General features: G+C 38.2%; 1 protein-coding gene across 1 annotated transcript in view; it reads right to left on the bottom strand.

Moving 5' to 3' along the window:
• Pds5a (PDS5 cohesin associated factor A) overlaps positions 1–12,294 on the bottom strand; it is a gene marked incomplete at its 5' end in the record, with an annotated part of 128,115 nt that overhangs the window by 15,881 nt on the left and 99,940 nt on the right. Inside the window, 5 exon segments of the mRNA XM_005391971.2 lie at positions 1,576–1,684; positions 3,004–3,149; positions 4,501–4,563; positions 7,305–7,424; positions 8,639–8,771. Coding sequence (XP_005392028.1) covers positions 1,576–1,684; positions 3,004–3,149; positions 4,501–4,563; positions 7,305–7,424; positions 8,639–8,771 — 571 coding nt within the window.

Here is a 12,294-nt window from a genome sequence, read left to right as displayed (position 1 = left end):
CTTTGGCTGTGGGTGTTGCTCAGTGGTAGAATATGTGCTTAGCATGTGCTAGCCCTGGGTTCAACCTCCAGTACGCCCCTCTTCACCAACACATACAAAGAACAGAAAAGTCTAATTCATCAACATATAGGCGGGGCGCCTGCCTGGCAAGCACAAGATCGAGTTTGATTCCTGGTTAAAAAAAAAAAAACACAAGGGCTGGGGATTTAGCTCAGCGGCAAAGCGCTTGCCTGGCAAGCGCAAGGTCATGAGTTCGGTTCCTGGTACCGGAGAAAAAACAAAACAAAAAACAAAAAACAAAAAAACCCACAAAAAACCCAAAGCCAAAATATGAGGCTAAAAAGGTTACAGATGATTGGTTGAACCAGCTAAGCACTGTGATTCAGCAAATGCACCACTACTTAATATCCTTTATAAGTATGTGTAACTCTATTATTGTAGAAATAGACACTTTTGTACCTAAGTGTGTTTACATCGAGCCTACTTAACTCTACACAAAGAGCCACCATATTAAAGTCTGTTGGTTCCTGGAGTCCAGAAATTTTGATAGCAAGAGGTACCCTGTTACCTGAATCCATTAACATATCCTGTTTTGGATAGCAAGTAACAAAAGTTTGGATAATTAAGAGACTGACCTAAAATGTATCTTCTCTATTCAGTCTGCACACAGATTATTAGGGATGGATAGGAAAAATGAAGCTAGTCTATCTGAGAGTAATAGCTAAAACATTTGATGACTACCATAAATATAAGACAGGCAATAAAAAGATAAACATGTCAGCTGTATGATTTCCATGGGAAAAGAAATAATTTAGCGTCTCAAGCCATTCCTATAGAGAAAAGTTATCAACTTCACTCTACGCTGAATGATAGTTTAGAGGCCAAGGAATCCGCCCAGGTCAGTACAGAGCCAGGACTCCAAATCAGTTCTGCCTGATTCTCCTATAGTTAAGCTGCACTTCTTTCTCTCCTGCCATGAAACTGTTAGAAAACTGGATGTCACAGTTTAAAGGTCGACAGCAAAGAAGGGAGCTGTTAAATAAAAACTCAAGCATACTTATAAATTCTAAGTCATACAATTTTACCTCTGAAGAGCACAAAACGGAGGGCTGACTTCTGGGCAGGAATGCATGAACATTTTTTTTTTTTTTTTGGCTTTTTTTCCGGTACCGGGAATCGAACTCATGACCTTGCGCTTGCCAGGCAGGTGCTGTGCCACTGAGCTAAATCCCCAGCCCCAGGAATGCATGAACTTTTAAAAGCAAGATCTTAAACCCTCTCAACCCCACTTTTCCAAGGTGCTGGAAGGCCCTGCAGGAAGTCCATACACTTAGAAGTGAGGTGAGTGCATGCAGGCAGAGTCATTTTTTGGAGAGCAGGAAGCAGAATATTCACTACTTGTTGGCTATGAGTTTCTCACCCCTGCCATGGAGCTGTAGTATGAATCTTTAGGGGAGAAATCTACATGTTAAGGCTTGAACTTGGGCTCGGGAATACAGCTCAGTGGTAGCATGCATTTAGGCCCTGAAGTTTGATCTCCAGCACCAGGAAACAGAGAGACAAATAAAAATTTACCTTATTCTTTACCGGCTCAATATTCTTTACAGGTGTGACAGAAATAATTCTCACAGGGTTCTCCTCATTTTCACTAACTCCAGTCTCTGCTGTCTCTGAACTCTGTTCCCTAGTAAGGAAAAATAAATCACATGAAGGCCAAGTTCTGTATTTCACCACATGAAGGCCAAATTCACCTTTTCACTCTACCAATAAGGAAAGGCTGAAGTTGGCTGAGAAACCCCACCAAGTAACAAGGTTACAAATATGGCTTAATTATAGCATGTGATTCATTTCCATTTAACTTTAAGAGTGTCAGACAGACATTACTGCCTAAAACCACCTGACAAAAAGATTCGACAAACAAAACAGCACCGTTATTCTAAGCCTTATCTCTTGGGGGTAGGGAACCTAACAAAACTATAGGTCACAGTAGGGCAGAGTCATTCAGTATTTGTCATGATCTGAAAAGGAGGGGCTGTGAGGAGAAAAGATCATTGGGTGCCTGAATCCCCATCATCTCTGTAAACCACAGCTACTGTGCTTTATTTTGTATTTGGAATTCTAGTGCTAAATACCATTTGGACATTACTTGTTTAGTTTATCCGTAGCATTTCATGGGTAAGGTCGGAGGTGGCAGTGTACCTTTGTAGTCCCAACACTTGGAGATGGAGGCAGGAGGATCGCTGCAAGTCCTGGGCCACACAGCGAGTTCAAGGCCAGCCTGAACCACGTAGTGAGAGCTGTCTCAAAAACCCCAAGATTTCACGGAAAGAATAAAATCTTTATAGCTAAGAATATACCTCTGTAGTAGAATACTTGCCTAGTCCATGTGAGGACCTGGGTCCCATGATACAAATAATAATAATAAAAAAAAAAATCCAAATTTTTTTTAATCTTTACATCTCAATATCTAGTATCTTGGTAGTAGAGTCAGCTGGAAAGGTTTTTGTTTTTCAAAGTGAGATAAGTCCAGGCTGGCCTTAAAACTGTGACTCTCCTGCTTCAGCCTCTCACGTGCTGGTATTACAGGCATGCACCATCAACCCTGTCTCCTTTTGATAACATTAACCTGTGTGATGCTGGGGATTGAACTCAGAACCATAATCTGAGCTATATACCTTTAACCTTTTTTCCGTTAACTTTTCTATGCACTTAGAATGCTGTATGATTTCAAAATGAGTACATTCTTGGTTCTTATCATTAGAAATACTAAAATTTAGGCTGACCATGTAGCTCAGTGGTAGAGCACTTGTCTAGCACGCAGAAAGCCCTAGGTTTGATCCCCAGGCCTACACACAAATTAAACAACACTAAAATTCATTAGTACTGTTTTGTGCTTAAAACACTTTAAAGAAAATACACATCCATTTTATCATACAGCTTTAGGAATAAACTGAAAGATAAACCAAGTAATGAGAGAAAAAAAAAATTAGAGAAAAAAATTGCCTTGCTCGATTTCCTGTTGAGGAGTTCAGTTCTGAATTCACACTGATACTGCTTCCGGTCTCAGTGCCGGTGCTTCTGACATAGGGTTTCCTTCCGGTTGCCGATAAAGGCTTGTTTACTGCACCTAGTACTCCAGTAGGCTTTGGCTAAAAAAAAAAAAGGAGAAGAAAATCACACAAACATGTTATTTTATACCTTAATGAAAGGGATACATATAAGAGATACTCTTTAGCCAAAACCAAGTGACCTATACCCTTGGAAAATTAAAATCATAAATATATTAGAAATGATAATTCTGTAAAAACGCACTAGGTTGCCTTACTGAAATTCAACATCTAAAGTATGACTTGTACTTAATAATAACAAGGCAGCCAGGATGCCGCTGCCCGCCTGTAATCCCAGCACTGGGGAGACTGAGGGAGGAGGATCACTGAGTTCAAGGCCAGCCTGAACTGCGTACATAGTAAGACCCTGTCCTTAAAAACAACAACAACAAGGCAATAACTACTTTCTGTATTATTTAATCACTGTTATTCCTTTTTTGTTTTTCTCTTTTCTTTGAGCAGGACTTTGCTATATTGCTCAAGCTAGTCTTGAACTTGTGGACTCAAGTGATACTCCTGGTTCAGCTTCCTAAGTAGCTGAGACTATAGATGTGTACTGACTGCCTTGTTCTGCTCTTATTGCTTAATTAAGACAAAAACTGCTCCAAATTGCTTCATAAACAAATTATTAAATGTATGTAGTAATGGTCTAGAATTTTTATCAAAGATTAAATCTCTTTTTTTGGTTTGTCTCATCAAATTACTTTTAATGTCAAGGCACATGTCGCAGTGTTTGCCTGTGACCTTTACATCAATTACTAGGGAGGCTGAGGCAGGAAGATCGCAAGTTTGAGGCCAGCCTGGGCAACTTAGACCTTGTATCAGAATAAAGAGTTGGGGGCACAGCTCAGTGATAGACTACCACTGTGCTCAATGCCCAATCCTGCAAAAAAAGGAGAAATGAGACAAAAACAAAATAATTAACAACCAGCAATATAAATTTTCTAACTCATTAGTATTTAAAAAAATTTTTTTTGATCTCTTTTTGAGACAGGGTCTCCCTATGCAGTTCAGGCTAGCCTTGAGCTCAGTTTGTAGCTCAGGCTCGCCTCAAACTCCCAACCATCTTCCTGCCTCAGCCTCCTGAGTGCTGGGATTACAGGTGTGCACCACCACGCCCAGCTTAAAATTTTTTTATCTTCTATATCTAAGCTTATGACAGCACCTTCCAGGAAAACCTTTGTGAACTGTGACTAGGTTAGATTAGGAACTTATAATTACTGAAGTGAATACATAGTAGCAATTCATGAAGAGTGGGTCATGGTACAAAACTTGGCAACAGATGCTAAAAATTCACAATTTAATCCTTAAACAGGAAGTATAAAATCTTGGGCTCATTTAATAGAAGTAATGTATATAAAAAACTAAAATCTCAAACCCAAGTACAGAATACCTTTCCTGTTAACAGAAGTACTCTTGTCTCTTCTGAAATATAACTCTTGTCATTACAGAAGTCCTATTGAAAAACAAAAATAAAACCAAATCAAACATACTATGCAAATGACTTATGAGACATTGTACTTTGCAGTAAGTTATATTTGTGCTAATTTATAACATCTCAAGTCCCAGACAAATGAGAGCTGAATTCCCTACATGTTAAAAAATGCACACTGTATTTTTCATATGGCTTAGTGCAAGCAGTCTCCAGTTTATTAAGTTACTTTCACCTCTTTTACTGTTATAAAATTTACTTCTTTGGGGCTTTTAAAATAGCAAAAATGGTACACTATGCTACTACATGAAGCACTTAATATTCATTAAAGAAGTCCACAATGATCTCAAGGGAATTATCCACATAAGGAAGGGAGGGGAGGGAAGAACCAACCAACCAGAGGTGGTGGTATATGAACATAACCCAGCTACTTGGCAGGCTAAAATGAAGGATTACAAATTTGAGGCCAGTCCAGGCAATTTAGCAGAGCCTGTTTCAAAATAATATTTGGCTAGGTGTGGTGGCACACACCTGTAATCCCAGCACTCGGGAGGCTGAGGCATAAGGATGGCTGCTGTGAGTTTGACACCAGCCTGGACTATATAGTGAGTTCCAGGCCAGCCTGAACTATATAGCAAGACCTTATGTCAAGGGGGATGGAGTGGGAGAAGAAGGGATGTAGCTTAGTGGTAGAGCACAAGCATGCACAAGACCCTGGGTTCAATCCTCAGTACCTTTAAAAAAAATTTTTTAAAGGTGTTACCCTATATAAAAATATTTTGTTTTTTAAAACCATGAGTAAACATACTCTTCAAATTATAAAAGTAAATATACCATAAAAATATAGTTCAAGGAGAGGGCAGGGGATATAGCTCAGCGGCACAAGCACCTACCTGGCGAATTATAGTTCAATAAATTGGGTGTGGCAGCACCTGTAATCCCATCACTTGGGAGGCTGAGACAGGAGGATTGCCATAATTTTGAGGCCAGCCTGGGCTACATAGTAGGTCAAAGCCAGCCTGAACTACATAGCAAGACCCCATCTCAAAAAAAAATATTTCTTTTGGGCAAAGGTTTTCATGACGCTAAAATAAATGTTACAAGGCCTGGCTACCAAAGTTCATTCATTTTACTTCTGAGGATGTACCATCACCACCAAGTTCATTACCTTAACAAACCTGATGTTCTGGTGTTTGAATTTATGTAAAATGTTATAAAAAAATAAGGAAAGGTTACATACTTAAAACAGAAAAACCTAAGTTATTATTAAGAAGACTAAAAACATTAAGAGTTACAGGTACCAAAACAAAAAACTCTGTTCTTTGAGATCATTTAAGAACAGGGACAAACAGCGATTTAATACTTTATGGTACTGCAAATGTTATGAACATTCTGAGGCAGTCATGACAGCCTGAGTTGTCAATAGGGAAAAGGTAAATTAAAGAGCTCACTTAGGAATATTGACAAGGATAAGTACATTCAGTTCAGAGGGCAAATACTGTCCTGTTTTTTGAGACAGGGTCTCATTATGCAGCCCAGGCTGGCCTTGAACTCACTATGCAGCCCAGGCCGGCCTTGAGCTCGAGATTTTCCTGCTTCATCCTCCTGAGTGCTGGGATTACAGAATGTGTGCTATCAGGCTTGGCAAGAGGGCAAACATCTTTGTAATCTTTATTATTCCACTCAAAAGCAAGCCAAAGTAAATGATGAATACTAAATCAATAATGAAAACCAGTTCAAAACTTTTAGCAAAGTATGGTCTTCAAAGTAGGAAATTTTATTTCCTGGAAATTCTCTTTTAGAATTGTCTAAGGAAATTGTTACTGATGTCTATCTATAGGAATGAACATGTGTAAATATCTTTTGACTGCTGTTCTTTCCATTTAAAAATATTTGGGATTCTTTTATAAATAAATCTCCCATCTAAAATCAGGGTACAAATAAAAAAATCTTTAAAAAGCATTTTATTTTATTTTATTTTTTCGTCTTTTTTGATACAGGGTCTCGCTATGCAGCTCAGGCTGGCCTTGAGTTCACGTTTTAGCCCAGGCTTGTCTCCGACTCACAACGATCCTCTTACCTCAGCCTCCCAGAAGAGTGCTGGGATTACAGGTGTGCACCACCATGCCTGGCTTAAAAAGCTTTTTAAAATCCAGGTTAGCTAGCAAAATTCAAAGGGTTTCAGTTAAGTGGAAAATTTACTTACATAGAAGACTTAGTTCACTAATATGTAGCAGAATATGAATATTCATAAATAATACCATGTATTGAATATTCCAGGTCTGTCCATCAATCACCAAGGCTGATTCCATCAACACTAACATTTTATTTTATACGTGGATGTATTTACATTTATATGGTAGTGCATATTTTTTTAACCTTTTTTGTCTGTAAAAATATTAGGTATTTTTATAAAATGACAAAAATCTAGAGGACCAGAGATACAGCTCAGTGGCACAGCACCTGCCTGGCAAGCGCAAGGTCTTGAGTTAGATTTGTAGTACCAAAAACTAAAACAAAACAGAACAAAAAAACCCAAAAGACTTTTCTTTCTTTTAAAAATGCCCCAAAAGAATGTAAGAACAACAAAAAGTTTGCTTTGTAGTCTCTTACATAAGAATGATGCTATTTGGAGCTTTGTAATACAATCTCCCAACCCTAAAGAAAAACCTAGAGTTACTTTTTGAGTCCATACTCAATCTAAACTCTGCCACTAGGATTGATAGTAAAAGGCTATGGTAGAAAACTAAGGTGAAGAAAATTACCTTTTCAGGTTGGGTGAAAAACTTCATTGGGAGGACTGGCTCCTTTGGTGAATCTGCATTACACAGAGCACTTTTACTGTTTATGACGCACAGAGCCACATCACATACTGTATACAGTTTCTAGAGAGAAAAGAAGGGAAAGGTTATATGTACATTTCATAATTGCAAAACAATCACAAGTATCAACTCTACCAAATGTATAGTATAAATTAAAGGAAGTTAAAAGAATGCTATGTGGTTATTCCTTAAACAATTCCTATTTCTGTTTAGCATTGCTTCTGGGAAAAGGGAAGAGAAAGACAAAATATCCCTAACCTTAATTTAACATGAATACCAAGTATGCACTAGAAATACAAATGAACCAATAACATATCCATTTTCTGTTCTGCTATTAGAAGTGGGTAAGGCAGCATACTTTGGGGATTAAAACCAGGCTGGTCTTGAACTCTCGGCAATCCTTCTTCGATAGCCTCAGCTTCAGCATCCCGAATGCTGTGATTACCGGTGTGCGCCACCCCACCTGGCCTATACTGCTTTTCTTAGAACTGTTTTTTTGTTGTTGTTGTTTTGTTTTGTTTTTGGTCTTTTTGAGACAGGTTCTTGCTATGCAGCTTACACTGGCCTTGAGCTTCCTTTGTAGCCCAGGTTGATCGCAAACTCACAATGATCCTCCTGCTTTAGCCTCCCGAGTGCTGGGATTATAGGCGTGTGCCATCATGCCTGGACAGAATTTTTTTTTTTTGAGACAGGGTTTCACTATGCAATTCAGACTGGCCTTAAACTTACAGTGATCCCCCTGCCTCAGCTTCTCCAGTGCTGAGATTAGGCACATGTCACCATGCCCAGCATTCGTAAGACTATTAAAGATTTCCAAAATGACAAAATTCAAGCTCGGGGTAGTGGAGCACACCTATATTTCCAGTACTTGGAAGGGTGAGGTAGGGGAATTACTACGAGGTCAAGGCCAGCCTGGGTGACACATTCCTAAAATAAAACAGAAAACAAAAAGATCATTTATGGCTGGGTGTGGTGGCGCACACCTGTAATCCCTACACTTATGAGGCTAAGGCAGGAGGACTATTGTGAATTCGAGACCAGCCTGGGTTAAAAAGTGAGCTCAAGGCCAGCCTGAACTGCACAGTGAGACCCTGTCTCAAAAAGACCCAAAAAAAAAAAAAAAAATCTATAAGTTAATAAAAACTCTAAGTACAGTTTTATAGACATGCTGCAATTTAAATTATTGTGTAATGGCCAGGAAAAATAAGCAAGTCAACATGTTTTTCCTCTGACATCTTAGTATCTTCTGGCTGAATACTCATGAATACTCATCTTACTTCATTTGTCTTGGATTCATCTGGAGACTGGGCATCTCTGGTTAATTTAATGTTTTCTGCCATCTTCTTCATAAAGGCATGGCTATTGTTTTCATTCTTTGTCATTAAAACTTCAAGCATAAACCACAGGCACCTAGATGGTAAACATGACAAAGAGACTATGTTAGCTTATTTTGCTTAATGAAATAAATGCCTTATTGGAAATTTTGTTGTCTGCACGCAATAAAAGTAAAGTATAAAGAAAACACTAATTGCTGAAAGTAATTATTATTCTGTCAATAATACTCAGGTAGAAAATTAAATCACAAAATAATATATTAAAAATGAAAACAGGAGCAATTTTGACAGTTTCATAAGGTGCATAAAGGCTTACACAGATATTCAATGAACATGTGGATGATTGGAATGTGCCCTAACACACAGCATCTGGCACAGCTCTGGCATTTGGACTATATGTACGTTACATAGAAGGCTTATGACTGATATGTCATCCTGCTGAGATACACATCTGAACCGAACGCAAAGATGATGAGTGAGGTAATCAGCAACTCACCTCAACAGTTATATTTCAAACCATTTTTGTTGCTATCCATGTATTAATGTATAAGTCATTAATACAGTAAGGCCCTGACTTTGAATGAGTTCCATTCCGGGAGAATGATTATAAGTCAGATTTGTTCTTATCTTAAAAAGTGTGTCTTATACAGCACACCTGTGAAAGTTTGCAACTTGAATGTTTGTAAGCTGGAGACCACACGTAAAGGTCACAGTTAGGCTATTTGAATTTCTAAGTAAAAGTGAACCCCAAATCATGCTAAACATTAGAATCACTTGGGGAACCTAAATTGACAAATCTGAGGGTGGATTTGTTTTTAATATTATCAAGATGATTTACAAAAGGACTACAGCTTTATTAACACAGCAATATGCAAATACTTTACAAAATTAGAATAGTTCAAATAAAAGTGGATAGTTTCTACAAGACTTATTAACTCCAGTTAGCTCTAGATAGCTACTAGAATGTTGAACAAATAATGGAGAATAGGAAAGGCAGCAAATAAAATAAGTTAATATTCAATGAGTACTTCCTATCCATTCGTCATTAAGCTAAGCACTTTATAACTATGAAGAGTATGTAAAAATCCTCACTTTACAGATAAAGAGCCTCTCCACTACCTGTCTGCAGACACAGGGATAAAAAGATAGAACTAGAGAAAAAGATAGGATTAAAACTAGGCCTAATTTTACCCTCTTATTAAAAATATCCAACACAAATATAACGAGTTTTTTTTTCTTTTTGTGGTACCGGGGACCGAACTCACAACCTTGCACTTGCCAGGCAGGTGCTTATGCCACTGAGCTACATCCCTAGCCCCTACAACACAAATACAGTAAGCTTACATGAGGAGCTGTATGTTGGACAAAGGTGGCAACACTGTATTCAAATTTAAGGAATTCTGTTTATGTGAAAACTGAAACCATTTCATTAATTCTTTGGATTCAGAATTCTATTGAGTTACTAGAACTATTGCATTAGAATGACTCTGAGTTACAGGACAGTGTGAGGAAGCATTCTCATTGCATCAGAGACTCAATTCTTTAAAAGGTTTTAACAAAGTATGATAGTGAAATATGTATATTACAAAACAACAAAAAACAATACACTTGGGGCTAGGGATTTAGCTCAGCGGCACAGCACCTGCCTGGCAAGCGCAAGGTCGTGAGTTCTAATCCCAGTATTGGAAAAAACCAACCAACCAACCAACCAACCAACCAAAAAACCCCCCCAAAAACACAACACACTATACAGATATCAGAGTTGCCTTTTAGAATATGTTGAAAACTTTGAGATATGTCTCATATGTAAACCAACCACTGCCCCAAGAATATAATCACTGATCTTTTACCCATCCGTTTGAGTATCCAAGTTCTCATAATGCTGTGTATTCTGCTTGCTGTATCACACAAAGCTAATTTTTCTCTTTCCCAAATCTTTTCACCAAGCTGTCTAGACTGGACTTTCCATAGAAAACATATTTCAGTGAATGTTCACTGTTTTGGCATAACTGAAACCAGGCTTACTTCTTTGTGACCAAGTACTTAAACTAGGCACAGAAGAGGATTTCCTCAACATGGGAACACCCACATATAAACCAGGCATGGGGTCTCATGCTATAATCCCAGCACTCTGGGAGTCTGAGGCAGGCGGATTCCAGGTCTGAGTCCAGCTTATCACCTTAGTGAGACCCTGTCTTAAAATAAAATGTAGGGCTGAGGCTGTAGCTCAGAGCAAAGGTCCTGCCTGCTTCATTCTCTTGTACTTAAAAGAGCTAAGTGAAAGAAAAGACATCCTGTATTAATTAATTGGAAGATTTAAAATTTATAGTACTAATACTCAAAGATTAAATGCTGTCTCCATTAAATCTCAATTTTGGCAGAAATGAAAAAAATGTAACCCTAAAAATTCATAAAAAAGAAAACGATCTTGAGAAAAGATAAAAGCAGAAGCACCATACTTTCTAATTTTCAGATACTACAAACCTACACGTCAAACAGTGTCAGACGGTACACAGTCATATAAAGAGCCTGAACAGAGCTGAGAACTGGGAAATCAATTCTTTCACATATGGCCAAAAAATCTGATGTATATGTAATTTTTTTTGCGGGGGGGGGGGGTTGATTCTAGGGATTGAACCCATGGCCTTCCCCCTGCTACATCCCTAGCCTATTTTATTTTTTATTTTGGGATAGCATCTTGCTAAATTGCTTAGGAATTTGTAAACCTCCTGCCTTTGCCTCCCAAGCCACTGGGAATACAGGCTTATCCCACCACACCTAGGGTTTAGACACCTAATTTTTGACAAAGGTATCGAGACCAGTGTTTGGGGGATAAAATCATCTCTTCAACCGATGGTGCTAGAAAAACTAGATATTCACAAGAAAGAAAAAAAGAGCCTGAAGCTTTATGTAATATTATTTAAAAAATTAACTAAACCAATTTAACTCAAAATGTAGTTTTTCTTTTTTTTTTTTTTTTTCTGGTATTACCAAATCCATGGCCTTCTTACTAACTTACACCCCAAAGTCTTTCATTTTGTAAAATTTTGTTATAGCATCTCACTAAGTTGCTGTAATTCCAGCTCTCTAGAAGGCTGAGATAGCAGGATCACAAGCATAAGCCCAGCCTGGCCAATTTAGTGACTAAAATTAAAAATAGGTTTGAGATATAGCTCAGTGAGCAGGCCCTGGGTTCAATCCTTAATACTACAAAAAAAACAAAACCAAAAACAAAGTGAAATAATATACCTGATAAGGAATTAACATCCAACTATATAAATAATTTCTATAACCTGAGCTCACTGATACACACTTGTAATCCTAGCACTGAGGGAGGAAGAGGTACATTTCGAGGAGAAATCTTGCCAGGGCAACCAGCAAAACCCTTGTCTCACAGTAAAAAAGGGCTAGGGATGTGGCTCAGTGGTAGAATGCGTGCACTGATCCCCAGTGCTCAATCCCTAGCTTGCCTTGCATTTTAAAAAAATAAAAATTATTATTTTCTCTGTGTGTGTGTGTGTGTGTGGGGGGGGGTACTGAGGATTGAAGGACTGAACTTAAAACCTTATACATGCTAGGCAGATGTTCCACCACTGAGC

The sequence above is a fragment of the Chinchilla lanigera genome, unplaced genomic scaffold (assembly GCF_000276665.1).
Source record: "Chinchilla lanigera isolate Chin_1 unplaced genomic scaffold, ChiLan1.0 scaffold00042, whole genome shotgun sequence".
Lineage (NCBI taxonomy): Eukaryota > Metazoa > Chordata > Mammalia > Rodentia > Chinchillidae > Chinchilla > Chinchilla lanigera.
This window is presented reverse-complemented; position numbering and strand designations above follow the sequence as displayed.